This window comes from Geospiza fortis, unplaced genomic scaffold (assembly GCF_000277835.1).
Source record: "Geospiza fortis unplaced genomic scaffold, GeoFor_1.0 scaffold4, whole genome shotgun sequence".
In the NCBI taxonomy this organism is placed as follows: Eukaryota; Metazoa; Chordata; class Aves; order Passeriformes; family Thraupidae; genus Geospiza; species Geospiza fortis.
In genome coordinates, this window is record NW_005054475.1 from 461,876 (window position 1) to 484,792 (window position 22,917).

A 22,917-nucleotide genomic window follows, 5' to 3' on the forward strand; every position below is an offset into this window, starting at 1 on the left:
GTTTTCCAGCCAGAGGAGAAGACACGGCTCCACGACGAGCTGGAGGAGGCCAAGGACAAAGCCCGGCGGAGATCCATCGGGAACATCAAATTCATCGGCGAGCTCTTCAAGCTGAAGATGCTGACAGAGGCCATCATGCACGACTGCGTGGTGAAGCTGCTGAAAAACCACGACGAGGAGTCCCTCGAGTGCCTTTGCCGCCTGCTCACGACCATTGGCAAGGACCTGGACTTTGAGAAGGCAAAGGTGGGGCAGGAATGGGAGCGAGGGATGAGGTTCTCTGGAAGAAGCAGAGCTGGAAAAATGGGTGTGGGGTGTTTTTATTTGAAGATTTGTTTTTTCTTCAGGAATTTCCATATGGCATGAGGAAATCATCCACTCCTCTGTGGATGTTTCGTCATGACCTGGCCTCGCTCCCTGCTCTGTCATAGATTTTGTATCATTTTCAACTGTGTTCTCCACTTGTTATTTCCAAAGATTTTATCCAAACACACAGCCCAGAAATGCTCAACGTTTCCTTTTTCCAAGTTGAATGTCCCTCTTCCTTTGTAGTTCCCAAAACATTATTATTTCCAGTTGAAGGTTTATGTTACCTACAAAAGCCACCATGAAATGCATTGTTCAGGTTAAATCTGCATCACCCTCATTAACCAGTCCAAACCCCCACCTGAGCCTCAGGGGTGCCTGTGTTTTGTGTCGTCCTTGTCCCCAGATGTGCTGGGATGTGGCAGCTGTTCTGCATCCTCCTTCCCCCTTTTCCAGCAAATATATCTGCAGCACAGAGCACTGTGCACTCCAAGAGCTTCTCTTGGCACAGACACTCTGCTGCTCCTTCTCAAAAACCAGGCTTGGGATGAACAGCTCGAGGGTTTTGCCAGGAATCAGTGGGACTGGGCTCTGGAAACAAACGGAGCTAATTGTGTTCAGCTGCCCCGGGCAGGGAGTTCCCTCTGCACTCGGGGATCTCAGGGATTGCAGCAGATCAGTCCTGAGCCTTAGGGGAAGGAATTTCCCAGGCTGTTCTGTGAGCATTGACCAAACCAGCGGGGTTTATCAGCAGTCCCAGGCAAACACCCCGTGCTGTGAGTGGGATTCAGTTTCTCTGGGTGCTTTGGGAGGAAAACCAGGTCTGACTTCCAGGCTGAGGCCAGGCTGGATGAGGCCTGGATGCTGTTTTGGTGTTTTGGAGCGCTCTAAAAGTGACATTTTGGTGCTCTGCTGGTTCTGCCCCCTCGAGCTGGGGCATGGCAGGGCAAAGGAGCAATTCCAGAGGCCTCTGTCCTGCCTTTGGGGTTGGTTATTTCTGTCAAGACTGAGAGATTCCTTCTGAATGGGGCAGACATTTTATTAAGTGTTTTTATTGAAACTGAACTGTTAGTCATAGTTTTAATTAAAACTTCTAAACAAAGTCCATTAGAAATATTTCCCCATCATGCCTAACTTTGGAAACATTTGCTCCCAGAGCTGGAACTTTCAAGGCAAGGCTAGACACAAATTTTAATTGATTTTTTCTTGTTTCTTTAACTACATGGACAAGGGTTTAGCTGGTTTTAGTGAAGAGAGTAGGAAGCATGGTAGAAAACTGCTCTGAAATTCTTGTTTGAAACAACCAGAGGCCCCTTTTTGAGAAAAAGCCTTTTTAGAGCTTGGTGAGCCAAATTTAAACCTAACAGAAGCTTCTCTGCTGATCCCACTTTATGTCCTAGTGTGAACCTACTGGGATTCCACCACATCACAATTTTCTGGATGGGAGTTTGTGGGGTTTTCCCGCAGCCAAGCCTATTAAACTGTTCTTGCAGAGAGACCCAGAGCTGCTGCTCAGTCTGGCCTGGCTCAGCTCAGGGGACAAACCATGGAATGGTTTATGTGTCTTAGGCTGGTTTGTACCCATTTTGTTTCCTGAGCCAGTTTTTCTTGGGCTGAGGTGAGCACACAGTTGATTTGGATTTTCCAAATTTGAGATATTTGATTGATATCTCAATCTGGAAGCTCAGCTTGAGATATATTTTTAAAGGATGTAATATTTATTATGAACATGCAGAGGGTGTAGATGGTTTGTGTAATTAAAAACCCAGAGAAAGTGTGTGCCTGCACAGTTGTGCCTCATCTCCTGCACGTGCTGCCCTGTGCACCCTCAAATCCACCCTGGAGGAGTGTACAAGACCCAGCACTCACCTCTCTGGGGAGCAGCCCTGAGTCCCTGATGTTTCTAGCACAGAAATCCCAGAATGCAGGACCTGCTGGGTGCCCCTCCAGGGAGTGTTTTCATTTCCTCCACAATGTGCTGATGATGTTTTTCTTGTCTAGCCCCGCATGGACCAGTATTTTAATCAGATGGAGAAGATTGTGAAAGAGAGGAAAACCTCCTCAAGGATTCGGTTCATGCTTCAGGATGTAATAGACCTAAGGCTGGTAGGTCCCAGCTCCAGTGAGTAGAATTGTGAAATCGTGGGTGGCTGGTCTGGCTTGGAAGGAACCTCAAGGATCATCTCATTCCACCTCCTGCCATGGCAGGGACACCTCCCACTGTGCCAGGCTGCTCCAGCCCTGCCCAGCCTGGCCTTGGGCACTGCCAGGGATCCAGGGGCAGCCACAGCTGCTCTGGGCACCCTGTGCCAGGGCCTGCCCACCCTGCCAGGGAACGATTCCTGCCCAATACCCATCCATCCCTGCCCTTTGGCAGTGGGAAGCCATTCCCTGTGTCCTCAGTCCCTCTCCAGCTCTCCTGGAGCCCCTTTAGGCCCTGGAAGGGCTCTGAGCTCTCCCTGGGGCCCTCTGCCCTGCAGGTGAGCATTCCCAGCTCCCCTACCAGTCTATCATGTTCCATTCCACATCCAGGCTGGATAAGCTCTCATGCAAGAGCAGGGATTCACAGCTCCAGTGGGATGTTAGGGGGAGATCTGTTCCCTTCTCCCCCAGGTCTGGCTGTCCAGAGCCAGGAGATGTCTCCATGTTGTCCTGGTGCCATGGTCAGTACACCTGGGGTGCAGGGGGTCCCCACACTGTGCAGGTGAAGATGTGACCATGGGTGGAACAAACCTTCCCAGCACCTGTAATTCCCCTCCAGGGGAGCTGCTCTGGGTTGTGTGGAGGCTGAAGTGACCATTTTGGCTGCAGGTAGATAATTAACCCAAGAGCTGTAATGAGGCTGCAGCAAGATAAGGGACAGTGTGGTCATTCCAGGGCTGGAGGGGTCTGGGCACTGCATGGCTGAAAAGTTACATCAAGCAAGGAAAGTGGTTTTGGAGTGACAGCTGCTCCTCTCTGCAGGATCCCTGTGTCAGCCATCACCATTCCTGGAGTGCAAAGCACTGTCTCCATTGAAAACCAGTCACTTTTTGCTTTTTTTATTTTCGTTTCTTCCCTCCAGCTTGGAGGAGAGGCTCCCACAAAGAGTATCAGTCATAAACAGAGAGTGACAGCAGCTCTTCTCTTTCCTCTGAGCCTTGAAAGAGAAGTTGGGAGTGTGCAGGCTGAGGATTAATGAGTTCAGTCAGGTCTTGGCTGCAGTCTCTGTACCTGAGTACAAGGCTCTGCTCTGGGGTGCTGGGATAATCAAGTCCATAACCATGTCCATAATGTGTCCATAATATGTCCATAACCATGTCCATAATGTGTCCATAACCATGTCCATAATGTGTCCATAATGTGTCCATAACCATGTCCATAATGTGTCCATAATATGTCCATAACCATGTCCATTATATGTCCATAATGTGTCCATAACCACGTCCATAATGTGTCCATAACCATGTCCATAATGTGTCCATAATATGTCCATAATATGTCCATAATGTGTCCATAACCATGTCCATAATGTGTCCATAATATGTCCATAATGTGTCCATAACCATGTCCATGTGTCCCAGCTCCACAGGATTTTCTCCAGCCCCTCTAAGGCATGACAAGGGTGGGAGGATGAGGCCTCATTCCCAATATTCAAACCCTCCATGTTTCAAGCTCCCCTGGAAGTTTCCCTGAGCACATGTTTGGTTTTTTTTGCTTCTTCCCCAGTGCAACTGGGTGTCACGGAGAGCAGACCAGGGCCCCAAGACCATCGAGCAGATCCATAAAGAAGCCAAAATTGAAGAGCAGGAAGAACAGAGGAAGGTGCAACAACTCATGACCAAAGACAAGAGGAGACCAGGTAAAGTAAAAGCCAAGTTGGCTGCTCATCTCACATCCAGTGCCCTTAGAGGGAATCCCACATAAAAGGAAAAAAATCTGTGGGGTTTTTTTCCTAGGTGTAATGAGCAAAGGAAATTGGGGCCTGGTATGGCAGAGGCTGGAAAAGGAGCAGATCTGCCATGGATTGGCTGTGGGGATTTTCAGGGGCAAATCTCATGGTTGAAAATAACCAACCACAAGCCAACAGTGCTTACACATTCCATTCATGCAAACCATGTTTGATTTTGTGACAGGCTGCCAGAAATCTGTTCTAACAAGTTATTACTTACGAGTCAGATTTGCCATCCATTCTCATGCACTGCAGAGTCTCATTTTGAGACAAAAACATCTCATTTCAGGAGTAACCGTGTTGTCTCTAGTTGTTAAAGCCATGAGGTGCTGAATCTGTGTGAGGGAGTGTCTTGGTGTCACCTTAAACTGCTCCTGGCCCTCAGGGCACTGTCTGAAGACAAAGTTGGAGTGACTGGGAAAATGAAGACTGGGACAGAGCAGGGCAAGGAGAAAGTAATTTTGGGGATTCTTTAGAGATTGGGGGATTCTCTAAGGATTGTCAAATGAAAGTACTTTGAAAACAGGGTGTAAAGAAAATCCATGTAGACTTTCATTATCCTAAAAGTGACACCAGGAGAAGGTGAGGGACCTGGGAGTGCCTGAGGGGCTCCATGTCAGACCAGCCAAGCACTGCAGGAATTGTGGGGTGAGTGAGGCTCTGGTCAGGGACAGCTCTCACCTCACCAGCTCCTGTGAGCTCCTGAACGTGCAGCACCTGGAGGGGGACAGAGGGAAAACCTCCTCATGCCCGAGCTGGGCTGGGCTGGGCTGGGCTGAGCTGAACTAAACATGGCTCTGTTTGTCCCCCTCAGGTGTCCCGCGGGTCGACGAAGGCGGCTGGAACACTGTGCAGGGGGCAAAGAACAGCAGAGTGCTGGACCCCACCAAGTTCCTTAAAATCACCAAGGTAGGTGCCAGCACAAGCCTCCTTCAGGGCAGTAAAACATCTGCTAGTCCAGGAAGGACCAGGATGGTGTGTGCAGGTCAAAACTTGGGGCTGGGGCACATTAAATCCTCAGAGGTAATTCTGGGTGTAAATCAAGCTGCATTTTCTTCTGGATGTTCCTGTTTTGTCCTGAGGCAAAGGAGTGTACAGACTTTCTTTCTCAGGTTCACAGTGTCCTTTTGGTAATCCAGAAGCTCTCACAATCAGAACATCTGCATTTTATTCAGTGATGAAAATGTGAGCCAGGGTATTGTGTGACGTGGAGATGCAGCACAGCCCCCATGTTCCAGAGGTCTCAAACACATCACCTGGGGGTCTCAAACACCTGCTGGAAATCCTTGGCTGCCTCAAGTTCTTCAGATCCTCATCTGATGCTGCTCCTCACCAAAAAAATCCATTTTGATGTGTCACAAACAGCAGCACTCCAGACTTAGGATGCTCCAGTAGAATGGGAAGAGCTGTGTCTGCTTTAGGGGTTTCTCAACTTGGTGGCATGGTTACATCCCCCAGTATGTGATAAACTTTCATGTTCATCCTCCAGATGAGCATCTTCCTGTTATTTCACCACTGAACTGGTGAATTTGGGACAGTTTTCCAGGCTTCAGGTTGGGCAAGTTAGAGATTTCTCCTTTGTTGAACTTCAGAACAGCTCTGGGTTTTCTTGCCAAGGAGAAGTCTGGTCTTTGCATAAATCATTGACTCCTAAATATTCCCTTGTCCCACTTAATGTCACTTGCCCTGAATTTTTACACTCAGTGCCTGGATTCTTGGTGAGCTGTAAAGCAGGACCTGGACAGACTGCAGCCCCTCTGCAGATCCAATGAGTTTGTTCCTTCTGAAAGTCATAAAACAGTTTCCAAAACTTCATTAGCAGGAGAGGTTCAGCCTCCTCCTGCCTGGGCTTACAGCTCACCTGGGAAAAGCCCTTCTCCTCTGCTCCATACAAATGGAGCTGGTTCCACAGCAGCTGCTTTGGAAGGAGAGAGGAGCTCCTCCGAGATCTGTGAGGTCACAACCTCCTTGTCAATAAATTCTCCCACTGAACATTGTAAAATCAATATTCTCTTCTTGCCAGACACCACTTCCTCCAAGTTCTGTGACCTGTTGTCGTTCTTTGCCCTCTGGATTGTTTGGTGTCCTGCAGATCCCCCCCAAAGCCATGACTGGAGAGTTGATGGACAGTGAAACTGGCTTACACATCACAGACAAACTGAACATCTTTCAGATACGGATATACTGAGCTTTTCCACCTTCCTGAGCTTCAGAATTCCCAATAAAAAGAAGCTCCTGCTCACTGTGAATGTCTCTCATTGACATTTGGAAGAGACTCTTTGTGATTGCCCTTTGTTGTTTGTGTCCCCTGTCTTGGGCCACAGTTTAGTCTTCCAGAAATATGTGAGGTGTATTTTGGTGTTCACAAGACTGGGATTATTGCCAAAAAATCTCCCATTTATGATTACACTGTACGATTTGCCCTTGTAATTGTACCTCTTGGTGTGTTTTACAGCCCACAATAGATGAGAAGATTCAGCTCGTGCCTAAAGCCCAGTTGGGCAGCTGGGGGAAGGGCAGCAGTGGTGGAGCCAAGGCAAGCGAGATGGGTGAGTCAGGATGGACCCTCACCCTCGGCTTTGCTGCTAAAGAGCAGGTTTGGGTGGGGTTCACACAGTCAGGGAATGTCCTGAGCTGGAAGGGACCCACAGGGATCAAATCCAACCCCTGGCCCTGCACAGACACCCCAACAATCCCAGCCTGTCCTGGAGCTCTGGCAGCCCCAGGGCTGGGACCATTCCCTGGGCAGCCTGGGCAGTGCCAGCACCCTCTGGGGAAGAGCCTTTCCTGAGCTCCAGCCCAAACCCCCCTGGCCCAGCTCCAGCCCTTCCCTGGGTGCTGTCCCTGCTCACAGGCAGGGATCAGAGCTGTCCCCAGTGAGGGCTCCCCTGGGGCTCCTCTGTCCCCTCTGTGTGACCTCCTGGCAGGAAGGGTTGACGTGGGGCAGGCCCAGCCTTTTCCCTGCAGTTCTGTCCCCGTGGCTGGGCTGAGCTGCTCGGTGGTGCTGAGCTCTCAGCAGCTCCTGACCTTGTCGCTCTGCTCTGTGTTGTCTCCACCATCTCCAGACTCCTTGCGACCAAGTGCCACAAGTCTGAACAGATTTTCTGCCCTGCAGCCTCCAGTGTCCCCAGTATCTGCCTCATCTGCATCTTCAGAACTAGAATCTCGCAGGGCCTTAACGAGGTGAGTGCCACTCCTCACTGCTGCCCTTTGCACCCCCTGCTTTGGCACCAGCACTCAGAAAGAAGAGAATTCCTTGCTTTTCCAGGAATGGCTGGGTCCTTTTCCCACTCTGAGTTAGCTTCTAACATGCCTGTATTTTATAATATCATAGGAGAGAGAGGTGGAATTAATTTTTAAAACCATTTTGATTAATGTTTTAGTTTCCACTTCACCCTTCAGCCAAGGGTGGTTGTGTTTAACAGATTAAAAACTCTTCAGATAAAATGTAGTAATAAATAGGTTGGATTTAATGGCTGTGAATTCAGCCAGGTCAGTAGGTTTATTTATCCAGGAAAACACCCCTAAAAGCTGGCAGAAATGCAGCATAAAACCATGTCTGACCCTTCCCAGCAGGTGTGACCTGCCCGTGCTCCCACATCCAACAAAAAACTGCAGAGCCTCTCTCTCACTCCAATTCCTTCAGGGCCCCAGCCACTCCAGCGTGGAGCATGAAACATGTATTAACCCTCAATAATTTATTAACTCTAGGCACGGTTTATAAATGTACAGTTCATTTAAAATGTCACTGGATCTTCCTTCCAGTGCACACAAGCTGCTGAAGTGTTTTCCTGGGTTGTGCTTCCAATGTTTTCCCTCCTATTTCAAGTAAAGCTTGGGCTTGCCTGGAAATTATTCCATGATGGCATCGATTTGCCCATTAACAGAGTAATTAATAGGACAGATCGTTGTCACCTATCATTGGGAGCCTTACTCTTTGGGAGATATTTTTTAATTTATGGGTAAAAAATACAACTCTCATGAAACCACAAAATGTTTTGGGTTGGAGAGAGTTGAGAGATCACCCATTCCCACTCCCTGCCATGGCAGGGACACCTTCCACTGTCCCAGGCTGCTCCAAGCCCTGTCCAGCCTGGCCTTGGGCACTGCCAGGGATCCAGGGGCAGCCAGAGCTGCTCTGGGCACCCTGTGCCAGGGCCTGCCCACCCTCACAGGGAAGAATTCCTTTGTTACATCTAATCTAAAGCTCCCACACCATTTCAAAGGGAAACAGAGTCCATGTGTTGTAAAATTCACTATTCCATGTAGAAAATGGGTGCTGTAAAGCACTGCTTTTCCATATATTCTCTAGGAAGCATTGGCCGTTCCTGTCCACTCTGCGTACTTGTGTTTGTACATCTCTGAAATTGAGTTAATTTTGGTTGTGGGTACAGCTGTAAGAAACAGTCAGCAATCCTGCAAATTCTCTGTAAGAAACAGAGCCAACAATCCTGCAGGGCTCGGGGGATGGTTTTTCCCTGCAGTGAAGCCCTCGAGTCCCTCTCCTCACCTCTGAGCTGGTTTTTGGTTTTTTGTTTGGCAGTCGCGGGAGCACGGGCAGGGAGAAGAACGACAAACCTCTGCCACCCTCCCTGTCCCGGCCCAACACCTTCCTGAGGGGCAGCAGCAGCAAGGAGCTGCTGCTGGACAACCAGGCCCAGGAGGAGCAGCGCAGGGAGATGCTGGAGACGGTGAAGCAGCTGACAGGAGCCATGGAGATGGACAGGAACAGCGCCGAGGCCGAGAGGAACAAAGGCAAGGAACCTGGTAAGGGCTCCTCTGGGCTCGGGGATCTTGCTGAATGTGGGGGATGGCACAAGGAGAACCTGTCAGGAGCAGTGCCAGGTGTCTGTGCAGGGCACTGTCAGATGCACCTCGCAGAGCTGGGTGACCCAGCTGAGTCAGGCAGGCCTGGGCCTCACCCCTCTCTGCAGCCCCTCCTGGGATCCAGCCGGGCTGAGAGGCTGCAGGAGCCAGCACAGCACCACCCCATGGCATTGTCTGCCCTGTTTTATCCTGTCACTCTCCCCCAGATCAGTGTCAGTTCTTCAGGAATGCTGTTTCAGTGCCCAGTAAAGCCATATCTGCCCTTTTCAAGCATTCCCAGGGCCAGGGCAGGGATTTAGGGGCTGGGACAGATGGTGCACAGCAGCTTTTTAGCTGCCAGCCCTCCTTCCAGCCAGCTCTGGTGCAGCAGGAGGGTGGCACCCACCATGGTGACCTGTCTGTCACCTTGTCAGTCCTGCAGCTCCTGCTTTTCCCTCCTGCCAGCCTGGGCTGATATGTTAGTGGGAAAATGGGGACACTTAGAGTGATGTTCCCAGTGGATAGAACCTTTACAGTAAGGACAGCACTCAGCTCCTTCCCTGGGAAACATCTGGAAACTGCTGCAGTGAGGGAAACACCTCAACTGCCACGGCACAGGCTTGTCCTGAAGCTTTGGGATGTTGTAGACAGTCCATGGGGACCAGGGTTTTGGGATGTGTTTGGGAGAGAGATTGCCTTGGGCTGCTGCCCACCTCAGTCAGCACATTTTAACTTTGCTGCAGCAGCTCCCATTTAATTATTTAATGTTCGTGCAGAGCTCTGAAGGTGTTTGACCTGTGCCACTGCCAGCTGTGATCCTGCAAGGTCAAGTTACAGAAATACTGGGAGTTCATATGGGGGAAAAGTAGCCAGGAAAGAATCCCAGAATCCCAGAATGGATTGAGTTGGAAGGAACCTTAAAGCTCATGCAGTTCCACCCCCCTGCTGTGGGCTGGGACACCTTCCACCTATCCCAGGCTGCTCCAAGCTCCATCAAAGAACCTGAGGATGGGACAGGGGACACACCTGCCCTAGTGACTTCTGTGCTCAGAATGTCATCTCTAAAATGCTGATTTTCCTTTTCCAAACCTTTTTTGTTGTTGTATTTCCACCAGCCAAGCCAGAAGTTCCCCCAGCTCCAGTGCAAGAAAAGCCTTCACTGTCAGAAGAGGAAATAGAGAGAAAATGCAAATCTATCATTGATGAGTTCTTGCATATTAATGATTTTAAGGTAAGCAAGATGAAAACCTCACTTAACAGACAGCTCTGAGGGGCTGCAGTGATTTCTGTCCAGGATGTGTCTCTGTGAGCACCCAGCCCACAGACAGAACCCAGCAGCAGCTCCAGGGGCACTTTCAGGACAGTTGTCTCCCAAGCTTGTTTTCTACCCTGCTGGTAATAGGAAAAATAGCCCAGCCTGTGTGTTTTAAGTAGCAAGATGGATGTGTATCTGTCATGAATCACTGAGCAGCTCCATAATACCAGCAATTTTGGAAGCAGAAAAGCTAGTGGGGAAATAAACAGAGGTTTTCATTTAGTTATCAAAGCACGTGCTGTTCTGATCTGGAGGTAGATAAAGCAATACTAAATATTGAACAAACCACTCCAGAGGATTTTTAATAAACATTGGAAATTACTGAGCAGCTGTCATCACTTCCTAGTTAAAAGGTTGAAATTTTGTTTCCCTTGTAAATGGGTTTTTTAGCTCGTCCAGGGAGTTTGCAAGAAGTGTTACATTGGCTGCAAGGCTGCTTCGTTTGATCTTTCACTGAAATAAATTTTAAAACCTGCCAAGTTTGAAATGGCAGCACTTGGGAGTTGCTGGTTTGGCACCCTAAAAGCAGAGTTACTGCTTCCATTTCATTGGACTTCCAATTAATAATTGGAAAGAGGAATATTCTCATGATGGATTGTTTAGAGTTCACATCTAGTTAATGGGATAATTTATTAAATTTTGGTTTGGAGAGGAAGAACCTTGCTCTGATTGGCAGTGAGCTGGCCTGGGACCCAGGGGCTGGTGAGCCAAGGAGTCTCTGCTCTTTTCCTGCTTATGATGGACTCCAAAGGCTCCCCTGGATGCCTGTGATGAAGGGGCCTCTTCAGGTCCCTGTTTGCACATACAGCAGTGTATTTCTGTGGCTGGCTGCAAGTGGAGCTGAATTGCATTAGACAGGGCAGGGCTGGTTCAAAGTCCATGGAATCAAGGCAGTTTGTTTGCATCAGGAATTACTTGGTACTGGGGGATTCTTGGTGCTCTTCAGGTGCAGCAAAGCTCTGACTGCTTAAACTCTTGTTCCTGCAGCCACCTGTGAGTGAGCTCCTGCTGTAGAGCAGAGGAGCAGCCCCTTGCTGGGCTTTGGTCTGAGTCTGGCCTGACCTTGAGCTCAAACTGCTGAGCTGTGGCCCTGGTGACAGCAGGGTCAGCCAGCAGGGTTCCTGTGTGTCCCAGGACAGCAGGGTCCTCTGATGAGCTCCAACCTGAGCATGCAGGCACCACCAGGCCCCTGACCTGCAGGAAAAAGCCCTGAGGAAACTCATCTGGGGCTGCCAGGTCCTGGTAGCTCAAGGCATAACCAGTCACAGAGCAGGTGCCTGTGGTCGGGAAGGCCACTGAGATCTGTGGGCTGCACCCAGGTCACTGGAAGGCCCTTGTGATGGTAATGGAGATTTTTGATGTGGGACTTTGAGAGCTGCTCTCAAAGTCTCTGAGTGTTTCCTTGTTCAGGTTGCAAAATGCTCAAGTCAGAAAGTGGGAGCTTTAGAAAGGGGAAATCTCCCCCAAGTGCTCCCCAGCTATTTTCTGCTTCTTGATGGGCTCTGGATTTGTAACGCAGGCATTTGTGCCAGGTCAGTAAGAAATCTGATCTGATACCCTTTCTTTGACTTGATGTTTGATGTAGTAATCAGTGTTTTGGTGGCACCCAGAAGATAAGTCCTGCCATTTCACCAAGCAGCCCTGGAATGTGATTGTGTATTTTAAAAATCGTTACCTGAGTGGAATAAATTCCATTATTGCTATATTACTGTTGCTTTTGTTATTATTCTGTGATGAGGTTCCACAGCCTAATTCAGCACTTTGCCTGGCAGCCTCACTAAATCCTCATTTCACCAGTGTTGCAGTAGGAAATACTCTTGTGCCACGTGTTTGCTGCTGTTCAGTGGAGGGTGACTCTGTGTGTTGTTCACAGGAGGCCATGCAGTGCGTGGAGGAGCTCAGTGCCCAGAGCCTGCTGCCCGTGTTTGTGCGCGTGGGCGTGGAGTCCACGCTGGAGCGGAGCCAGATCACCAGGGATCACATGGGCCAGTTGTTACATCAGCTGGTGCACTCAGGAAAGCTGAGCAAGCAGGAGTTCTTCAAGGGGTTGGTATTCTGCTCAGAGAATCCACAGATTCTTTTCTACAATGTTTCTTGTAAATGGATGCTGTGCTGCAGAGAAATTATCTCCCGCCTTGTTTTGGTATCCTGCCCTCTCCACACGTTCTTTTGGAAGGACTGTATCATTTGGGTGTATTTATAAGGAATATTATTATTGCAATATATTTGAAAGTGTTTCAGATGCTTTAGTGAACATGAATATGTTCATATTTATATCAGCTTTTATTTTGAAGCAGATCTGTAGGTGTCTGTTTAAACATGTGTGCTCAGATCCCTGTTTGTGCTGCATTTCTGCTTGTTTGAATTTGCAAATCCCTGACTGTGACTGGAAGAGGAGGCAGTCAGAATCCTTCACACAACATCAGTGCCTGGGAGCTCTGAGCTCCTGTGCCTCAGGCACTGTCCCACTGGGAAGAAGGGACACACCCTGCCATTCCCAGGGCAGCTCGGCTGGAGGGCCGAGCCCTCGAGGGGCTGAGGAGGAGAACACACAGCAGAGGGGTTGGACCTGCCAAGAGACACCCGAGTTTTGGCTGCTGGCTCATTTCAGCTCCCTGAGATTTGTGTTCCCAGCCTGCTGTCCAGTCCTAAAACAATCCCTGTTCCCATGGAGGTGCCTGGTGGCTCTCAGTCCTCACTGGGGTGCAGAGCAGGAGGGATAAAACAGGGATAGGCACAAATGCAGCAGTGAAGGAGCAGATGAAGTACACTGAGTTGCTGAGGAGTTGGCTCAGTCTGGCTTTAATCCGAGTCTCTGTCATTGTGGTACCACTGATCATTCCAACAGGAAACTCCCTGCATCTGTGTCTGCCCCTGAACTTCATCCAGCTCACAGGAAAGGTTTAGGCAGCCTGAGCTCAAAACCGTATGGAACTGCTGAAAAAATCTAAATCCACAGGGAGCACTCTTGTGTCCACACAGCACTGATGGCCAGAGGGACTCGTTTGAGGTGATACACATCCAAAATGTATTCTGATTAAAGTGTTCTCAAGTTTCCTGGAGTTTGGGAAGTGGATCTTGATGAAATACTGGGATCTGTGCTCTGATTGTGACATAAACAATGTGAAACAGCTCCTGAAGATGATGGAAAGGGCAAGTGGTGTTCAGAGGGTCTGAGGAGAACACCAGAAACCACCTCACTACAGACACAGGAGAAGTGACCACTTAATGAGGGATCACAGGATGAACACTGGTCCCACCCTATGGCTGGGGAGATGCACAACAGGAAAATAATTCCTGGCAGAAAGGCTGGAGGAGCAGCAGAGGTTGCAAAGAATAAAGCAAAGGAAATGGTTCCTGGTTTGAAACATAAGAAAAAAATGTGGATTTATAGTCACTAAACAGGACATTGGACTTTTCAAGGTTTTCAGGGAAAAACCAACCATGATAGAAACTGGCAGGAGAGCAGAAAAATTGCCATCTCCCAGGCATGGGAAGTGAAGCCACCTGCAAGGGTTTCATGGGAAAGAAGAGTTTTGAGCCATTCTGGAAAGTTTATCACTGGGGAGCAGTCCTATAATTCCTGCTGTAGATAGAAACTCTCCTCTGCTGAACTGAGTCCTTACAGACATTTCACTGCTTACCTTACATTTGGAATTCTGTTAGGATTAACCTCCTTCTCTAAATGTTTGGATATTTTTAAGAAGGTTTCATTTACTTGATGGTTTATATATACAGACAAAAAAGGTTTTTAGTTTTATAGATGTTACTGTTTAGCAAGTGATTTGGTACTGGATATAAGAATTATTATAACTGGTGGTTTCCTGGATGTATCTGTTGGATCTACAAAAGGTGATGTCTTTTCCACATATTCTCCTTGTTACTCCATGGAGAAATTCAGTCTTGGCAGTTTGGAAGTACCAAAGGCATAAAATGGCAAAGGTTTTTGTTAGCTTTGTGGTTCTCCTCACTCCTCTCTCTCTTCACTCCTCTTTTATGTTAAAAAATATTTTTAAAGCGCAGATTTCTTTGAAGGAAATGTCTCCAATTAAATTTTATTTAACACTTGATGTTTTTCCTCTTTCTGAAGTTTCTCTGAGACCCTGGAGATGGCAGATGACATGGCCATAGATATACCCCATATCTGGCTGTACCTGGCTGAGTTGGTGACCCCCATGTTAAAAGAAGGAGGAATCTCTATGAGAGAACTTATACAGTAAGTGATGCTTTCCCAGCTGTGCCTGTAGTGATTTCTCTGTGTGGTTCCCATCAGTAGTGGAGGATGAGCAGTGCTGGAGGCTCAGGAGAGCTGTTGCACATCTTTGGGGGCCCACACCAGCCTGAGAGCTCTGCTGAGAAGGGAGCTTGGTGCTTTCACCCTTGGAGAAGAGTTTATCCATAAATCTGCTCTTGGTTCCAGCTGAGTTTAAAAATACCCCAGTGCTGCAGAGTGGAGTGATTTGGGAGCACAGAGGCTCTGGGAATGAGACTTGCAGAGAGTGAGGCATTGCAGAGGGTCAGAGGGTAACTGAAGGAGGGCTGGGCTGGGTGGGATGTTTGGAATAAGTTCCCCTCTGTGAGGGTGAGGAGGCCCTGGCATAGTTTGCCCAGAGCAGCTGTGGCTGCCTCAACCCTGGAGGGGTTCAAGGCCAGGCTGGATGGGGCTTGGAGCAGCCTGGGACAGTGAAGGTGTCCCTGCCCAAACTATGGGATTCCATGTCTCTCCCACCTGGGCCCTGCCTTAAACGGGCACAAAACCTTGTCTGCAAGACCAGAAACCATTTCCTGGACCAGAATTTCTGTATTTTCTATATGTCCTTATATATTTGGAGATTAACTGTGAACCAGTTGAATGGTTCCTATTTCTATTACCAGTATATTAAGAAAATAACAGTCTTTTCCCTCTACCCAAGTGCAGCATCCCACAAAAATGAGTGGATTTGACATAAGATTCTTTTTATGTAAAATTCAAGTCTTTGTAATTAGCCCTGTAGTGACAAGGTCACTGCATCACTAAATGTTTTATCAGCAGTGCTGGATTAATCAAATCCTTCCTCCCTGGCAGAAGTTAAAGGTGATTTCCCGCCTCAGTTTGTTCACTACCCCTGGATTTACATCCCAAATACAAATTATAACAGAAAACCACCTGTTTTTCTTTCATTCTAGAGAATTTAGCAAACCCTTGCTTCCTGTGGGAAGAGCCGGCGTCTTGCTTGCTGAAATCTTGCACCTTCTATGCAAACAAATGGTGAGTGCCCCGTGCTGCTGTCCTCCAGAGGGAGGAGTGGATGCAGCACTCATGTTCATGCATGAAACCTTCACCATTCCCACGTGAGGACATTTAGGGATGGGCCAGCCAGTCCAGCTAACTTAGGAAAGCTGCCTCGCACCCCCAGTTTCCAACCAAGCCTTAGGAGGTTCCAAAAAAGTTGAGTTAACTTTTTGTTTTCTCATCACTTTTCCCTTTTGCAGGTACCTTTGCACCTGGCTTCTCCCAGAAGCTTAGAGTGCTGAAATACTGCAAGAGGGACATGCTCAAGGGATTTCTGGGCTGAGCAGAAGCAGCAAGTGCCGGGAATCTTGCGAGAGAACTGTTCTTGCAGACCGGAGAGGTTCTCAGGGTTCGGATAAGCTGCGATGGCCTCAGACTGCTGTGTGCTTATCCAAACTAAAGCTGCCGACTCTTGAGGTTCACCCAGCACTGGGGTAGTGACACCTCCTCACCCCGTGACTCCGAGAGCTCTCTTTCACACTCACAGCTGCGTGTCCAACCAGTTTGGTGGTTTCCCTATAACTCATCTCCATTTTTGTCCTTTTTTTTTTTTTTGATTCAGCTGAATCCTGCACTTTGGATGGTGTTTATTTCCAACCTGTAAAATCCCTCACTTGCCTTTTTTTTTTTTTTTTTTCAAGCATGCATTCAAGTAATGTTGAATGTTCGAGGAGCATTTCAGTCCAACAGTGCAAAAAGTGACTTTTTATTTATTTATTTTAGTCTTGTGCTTGTTTGGACAGTCAACTTCCTTTTTTTTTTTAACTATTCTGTGAAAGAAAAGCTGCTGTGCTCTGGGTGTGGAAGCACAGCCTTGGGTCTCTGTTTCTGCCACAGCTTTCTGATCAGATCTTGTCCAGGCCAAGACTTGGACTCGGGTATTTCAGTGTAACATCAGCCATCTAACCCAGATCTTGGTGGATCAGAGTAGGAACTATGCACAGTTGGCTCTTAACAACCTGTATTGTAAACTGAAAATCATAATCTGCTTTGTAAACTTAAAATCAGGCAGCATTTCTCAGCTTGGCTTAGGCTACTCAGTGATCTCCTGTGAGCAGGTGCTGTAAGGTGAAACTTTGGCAAAGCATTTGGGTGAAAAGAGCTGGTTGTGCTCAGCATTTTTATTCTTGTCAGAACTGTGTGTGTCAGAACTGTGCTCTCTGAGGCAGGAGGCTCAAAGGTCAGTGTGACATTAGAGGCTGCAAAAGGCTGAACTGTCTGTGCTCAAGGGCACTGCTCTCAAGGTTTGCATACACTCTAGGAACTGAAGAGAGGATTTGGGATTATGTGCCTGAATTTGAGGCTTGGTTTCTGCACAGAAAACAGCTGAGTAAATGTGGAGTTTTCTCAAAGGAGCAATTTGCCAGAGCCTTACTGTCAAGGCAAGGGAGTGTGTGATGGAGCAAGCCAGGAGAAGGGGCTGAGTCAGGTGTGGAAGGTGCCCTGTCCCACGTGTCCCTGCTCTGGGTGACCTCGGCGCTCACTGCGACCCCCCCGTGTCACTCCTGCCTTGCCCATTCCCGTCACGAGGCGTTGCCCACCTGACAAGATGTGCATTCCTGGGGGACTGCACATGTGGTTCCTCCTGCAGCACATGTGGTTCCTCCTGCACGGGGTCTCCAGATGTTCTCACTCGTTGCTGGGTGTTTGTTGGGTGGCTGAACTGTCCTTTATTCCTCCTGACACAGCTGCACCATTCCGGCCCCTGTGAGTTCCCAGGGTGTCCCTCAGCTCTTTAAAGGGACAAACTCTTGTGTTTCAGAGCCATAAGAAAGTGGGAGCCTTATGGAGGGAGTCTGGCCTCAGTTGGAAGGACTACTTGCCCGAAGGGGAGGATGTACATACCTTTCTCATGGAACAGGTGAGTTCAGATCATTTGTTTGATTATCCTGTTTGTTCATCCTCTTCCATCCCGTTCTTATGTGCAGTTGGAATATGGGATGAAGTGTCTCCAAGTTGGGGTAGATGATTTCAGCACCCCCTTGTGAAGCACAGGGAGGACAAGCCTGTCCCTGCTGCTCCCAAACACACATCTTCAGTCACCTGGCTTCTTCTAAGACATCTGTTTCTCCAGCTGGGAAAGAAACATTCAATAATGAGTTTTAGAGCAAGGACAGACAATCTGCAGAGGGGCCACAATTACTGGTAGCAGTTACTCACTCATCCCACCTTGGGTTATGGTCCTGGAGGGAGCCAGGACTGTTGGATGCACCTCACCTCTTGCTGGTGCTGCTCCTCAGGGAGTCACTGTCTCCCTTTGGAGCTTTGAGTGATCCAGTGCCCTGTTCTGGCACTTTGGAAGTGCTGCAGGAAATGAAATTATTACCAGGGACTGGGGCTTGCTGAGGGGACTGCAGCTCTTCTGTCACAGTTCTCAAGGAATTGGGGCATTGGCTGCAATTCCTTTGAGCCAGTGCCAGCTCTGGTTGTTGCATTCCAGCCCCTATAGCTGCAGCCAGGCAACACACAGTTGATTTTGGGATGGAGCTGCCTGAGGTGCCTCCTTGTCTTTGCTGGATAATGGAGTTCCCATGTGTAAAATGCTTCCTGACCTTTGGAACAGGGAAAGTTGATATTGTAACGATAACTGAGCAGCTGAGAGATGCCAGGAAGCAGAATTAAATGTAGTTTCCTGCTTCAATCTGGTGTAATTCAGCCTAGGAAAGTACATTTCACTAATTCTCATCATCACATGTGGCGTTGCAGAAGTTGGAGTTCACGGAGTCTGACTGTTCCAGTTCCTCAGAAGCACTTTCAGAGAAAGAACTGTCTGCAGAAGAGCTGAACAAGCAGCTGGAAAAACTCATTGTTGAGGACAAGGCGAATGATGAACAAATCTTTGATTGGGTAGAGGTACAAAGAGATTTTCACCCTCCCTGCAGACTGTTTAACTGCTTTTGTAAATATGTTCTGATCTGAACATCTCAGGGTATGGGACACTGCGAGGATTTGGTCTGTGCAATCAACACTTCCAAAGAATTAAAATCTAAAATATAATCAATATTTATGAGTCAGTTTCAGGAAGGAAGGCTTTTAGCCCTATTAACTGTGTAACCTTTTAAATACTGTCGACTTTCTGACACTGAATATCCTGCATCTGCCACTTACTATGTTTTAGATGTACACTACCACATAGTTTCTTCATAAAATAGGGAACAGAAGCTTCTCACTATTTTTTCCCAACATGACCTCTCCAAATTTCCCACTGTAAAACCATCCTGGGGAGTCACTGAGAGCACCTTTTCCCAGTGCACTGGGCCAGGCACTAGAAGAGAAAATAAAAATAAAGGAAAAAAAAAGAGGAAAAGGCCTATCAACCCACTGGTCTTTGCTCTCAGTCTCTGGCTGCCTTCTTGAACTCAGATGTTTATTGTCTGTAATTATACCCAACCTATGCATTTACATCTGTGCTTGTACTAAATCTTGGTCAGCTTCAGTTCAGTTATTTCTGTGGCAGAGCAATGTGTTAGAAATGTCATTTTTCCACTGCTGTTAGAGGAGTTGAGAGTGGAATGAAAGCAGCACTGAAAATCTGGGATAACCCACAGGCTCTTTGGAGCCTTGGACAGTTTCCACAGCCATTCCCTGAATTTCTTTTACAAAGCAAACAATCTCCACCCAAGGAGGACGTTGTAAAGTTTGTTGGAAAAGCCCAAAACTCTTGGAGACTCTGTGAGGGCATTGCAGGAGCCCAGCATGGTTGGTTTGGTTCTGCACACAAACAGCTCCTTTGGGAGGTGCTGGTAACCTCCCAAGGGATGGGATCTTGCTGCTGATGTCCCTGAGGGAGCTCCAAGGAGTGAGTGGGGAGCTGAGCGTTGCAGGGCTGAGCTGGGTTTGTGCCACAGCAGCAGCTGAGCCTGGACTGGCTGCCAGGCTCAGCACTGGAGTTTTGCTGTCCTGCAGTGTTTTTAACTGGTCCATTTCCTCTTGATTCCAGGCTAATCTAGATGAAAGCCAGATGAGTTCACCTACATTCCTTAGAGCTTTAATGACAGCAGTTTGTAAAGCAGCTATTATAGGTGAGTAACTTGCAGTGTAAACACCACACAAACCAAACCTACAAAGAATGATTTGATATTTTTGAGGTTTATATCACATTTCCCTGGCCAAGGCTGTGTTTTATTACACACTAAGGCTTTTCCATCATTTGGGATTGTGCCTGAGAGCAGGGTGTCCCTTCCCCATGTGACAGCTGGGTGCTTTGCTGGGTATGGTGTTCCTGAGGTGACCCTGGTGTGTCCCAGTGACCTTTTGTGAGCAGGGGTCTCAGACAGCTCTGGGTAATGCCAGGTTGTTCATTGATTTTCTTAATGAAGGTGGAAATGACTGAGATCACCATTCAGGCAATGAACATTTCCACTCCTGTGTCAGCAAAGATGTGTGGGCACCCAGCGTGGGCAGCAGGAAGAAGCCAGTCTGGGGCTCAGGCTTGGAAGAGTTTTATATCCAAAGTTTCAGTTTTGGAAGGATGGTTTCTGTGGATTGCCTGACTGTACAGCTGGAAACACAGGGAAGGAAAGGCTCCCAGGCCAGACACATGAGCCTCAAACCCTCAGTGGGGGTTGAGTAAAGCACCACAGCCAGAAACATCTGCTCAGTTCACTTGGTTTTCTTTAACTTTACTGTTGGCATCTGGCACAGCAAAAAGTGGTGCTGGTAAAGGGTCTGGTTCTGCTCTGAGCTGTGATTTGGAGGAGAGAACGGGCTGGATTCCACCGTGTGAGGGAGGGGAGGGACAGGCCAGCTCCTTCCTCTGTCTGGGAGCAGAGCCTTGCTCATGCCACCTAGTGTTAACAGAGACACGACACAGGACTTCATTTCCAAGGCTTAAGGGTTCCCTGTTGTGTAAGGAAAATCATCCTCTGGTTTAAATTTTGAGCTTGCCTCTAACTGAGTTTTTTTTCTTTTGTTTTCTAAATATCACTTAATTGGGTTGCATGATCTGCTTGAAAGCTGCTGAATAATTCATCCTTGTGGCTGATGGACTTCTAATGCATATTTTTATATGTTCACTATTTCCTGTATCATGTGCAACTTATGATTCTGTTTCTGTCCTGGTGTTTTTAGAAAAACTAGAATTTTCTAAAAACCTTTTTAATGCAGTTGCCTCTGGAGACACCATTTGCACTGCAAAGTGAGATTATGCTGCTTCTGCTTGTGTTAGAGCTGGGGCCACTGCAGGCAGTGAACGTGGGGAACCGTAAGGACCAAGATTCCAGAAATAGCCATGAATCAAAAATACTTCCTGTTGTTTCTCATCCTCCTTTTCTCTCCACTCTAAACTGTGTTTGTGATTGCTGTTTGCATTAGCAAAGGCAGTCAAAGACCTGTCCCTGTTGCCATGTGCCACTCTGACCCTGCTTTCTCCTCCTCTCCTCAGCGGACTCTTCCAGCTTCCGAGTGGACACTGCTGTTATCAAACAGAGAGTGCCCATCTTACTCAAGTACCTGGACTCAGACACAGAGAAGGAACTACAAGCACTTTATGCACTACAAGCATCAATAGTAAAACTTGATCAACCTCCTAGTAAGTGTTGCCTTGGTACTGGGGATTTGAGCTCGCATAAGGGCAGGGGTGTTCTGTGGGAGATGGGAAGAGGATGTACTTACCTTTGTAGGCAGCAGATGAGAGAAGCTGGTGTGGGTGGGTTCAGCTTGTCCAGATCCCAGATTTTTAGAGTAGCTCAAGTTCCCAGATGCTTGGCCAGAGTCTGGCTCTTATTTTGGTTGCTCCTGTGAGCAGCCATACAGAAGGAAGGACAAACCTCTGTTGATAAAAAGAGAGCAGAAAAAGAGCAGTAGAAAATAATCTGTTGAGTTTGCAGTACCTGGGCATGTGAGAGCATGGGTGTTGTTATTGCATTGCTACTCCACAGATGTCTGTGGGCTTGGAGGGAATAAAATGAGTTGGTCAACTGATGAATTTTGTCCCAGAGATGCTGCAGAAAACCCTTGCAGGGCAAGAGACAACAGAGTAGCCAAAGAAGCAGGGATTCCCAGGGAATCTGCAGCACAAAATCCAGGAGTGCCTCAAAACATCCAACATGATCATCCTTAGTGCCCTTTATGACATTAGTTGGGCATTATCTCTCCTGATGAGCCACAAAAATCCGGGTTTGGAAGGAATCCAGCCATGTGGTGCAGAGGAGATGGGCTGCTGGGGTCCTGCTTGCCAGCCAGTCTCTAGATAACATATTGATAACATATTCCCACAGCTGCTTTCCCAGCTTTCCCTCTCCTCTGACAGTGGCAGAGGGATCGGTTTTCCCCCTCACCTGAGTGTGAGCAGCCAGAAGCAATAACTGAGTGAGAGCCCTGTGTTTTCCTTGTCTCTCCATCTCCCGTGCCAAGAGGTCGCGTTAATCCCTTTATCTGCAGCCAGGGCTGACAGATGTTCCTGCCTTTATTCCATTACTGCAGATTTGTTGCGGATGTTTTTTGATTGCCTGTATGACGAGGAGGTCATTTCGGAGGATGCCTTCTACAAGTGGGAAAGCAGCAAGGACCCGGCGGAGCAGAACGGGAAAGGAGTAGCGCTAAAATCCGTCACGGCGTTCTTCACGTGGCTACGGGAGGCCGAAGAGGAGTCAGAGGATAATTAAAACTTAAAAATACAGATTTAAAACAAACAAACAAAAAAAGAAACAATTTAAGTATTTTTTTAAAAAGTTTCACGTCTTCGCCAATCACAGTGCAGCAAGGCCAATTCTCTCTCGCAGACCCCCCTTGCCCCACACACGCACGAGTGGGAGAGGTAAAACCCGATAAACACCGAGGTGATCATGGAGGCAAAAAGGTACTTGAAAACAAACCCACAAAAAGTAAACTTCAAACCTGAGGGCGGGAGCACTAAACCAAAATACATGTATTATTTATAGAAAATATTTTCTGTTTTAATCTTTTTCTTTTCTTTTTAAACAAGGACTCATACTTAGGAAAACACACAGCAAAACAAATCTGTTTAGCAAAAACAAGTTGAAAACTTTTAATTTATTATTTTAAGGACTGCAAATGCCAGTGTAATTTTTAAATTTGCAGTTTCTGTAAACAAATTGTATAATAGAACAAAAGCAAAGAAATAAATTTCCCTCCCCTTCATACGCACCTCAGTTTTGTTTCAAAGCATGATAAATCAACAAAACTTTGAAGGGGGTTGGGGTGAGCTAGATGAGGACAAGATCAATTTTTTTTTTATTGTCATCAGATTTTTCTGCCTGCCTCTCAGCTTGCTTCAGAAATTTAAAAAGAAAATAGTAATAAAACCATACATAACCTTGGATCGGA

The 22,917-nt window shown here is 47.7% G+C and overlaps 1 protein-coding gene across 2 annotated transcripts in view; it reads left to right on the top strand.

The window, feature by feature from the left end:
* Window positions 1–22,917, top strand: part of EIF4G3 (eukaryotic translation initiation factor 4 gamma 3) — a 96,740-nt gene that overhangs the window by 72,501 nt on the left and 1,322 nt on the right. For both annotated transcript variants that reach the window (XM_031062990.1, XM_031062989.1), the window contains 16 exons: window positions 10–246; window positions 2,308–2,412; window positions 4,015–4,147; window positions 5,052–5,146; window positions 6,693–6,786; window positions 7,303–7,420; window positions 8,781–9,004; window positions 10,159–10,274; window positions 12,232–12,404; window positions 14,449–14,574; window positions 15,525–15,606; window positions 17,393–17,491; window positions 18,337–18,483; window positions 19,571–19,652; window positions 21,014–21,160; window positions 22,054–22,917. The exon at window positions 22,054–22,917 is cut by the window's right edge and continues 1,322 nt beyond it. In XM_031062990.1, coding sequence (XP_030918850.1) covers window positions 10–246; window positions 2,308–2,412; window positions 4,015–4,147; window positions 5,052–5,146; window positions 6,693–6,786; window positions 7,303–7,420; window positions 8,781–9,004; window positions 10,159–10,274; window positions 12,232–12,404; window positions 14,449–14,574; window positions 15,525–15,606; window positions 17,393–17,491; window positions 18,337–18,483; window positions 19,571–19,652; window positions 21,014–21,160; window positions 22,054–22,235 — 2,160 coding nt within the window. In that variant the 3' untranslated portion in view covers window positions 22,236–22,917. The remainder of the gene's footprint in view (window positions 1–9; window positions 247–2,307; window positions 2,413–4,014; window positions 4,148–5,051; window positions 5,147–6,692; window positions 6,787–7,302; window positions 7,421–8,780; window positions 9,005–10,158; window positions 10,275–12,231; window positions 12,405–14,448; window positions 14,575–15,524; window positions 15,607–17,392; window positions 17,492–18,336; window positions 18,484–19,570; window positions 19,653–21,013; window positions 21,161–22,053) is intronic.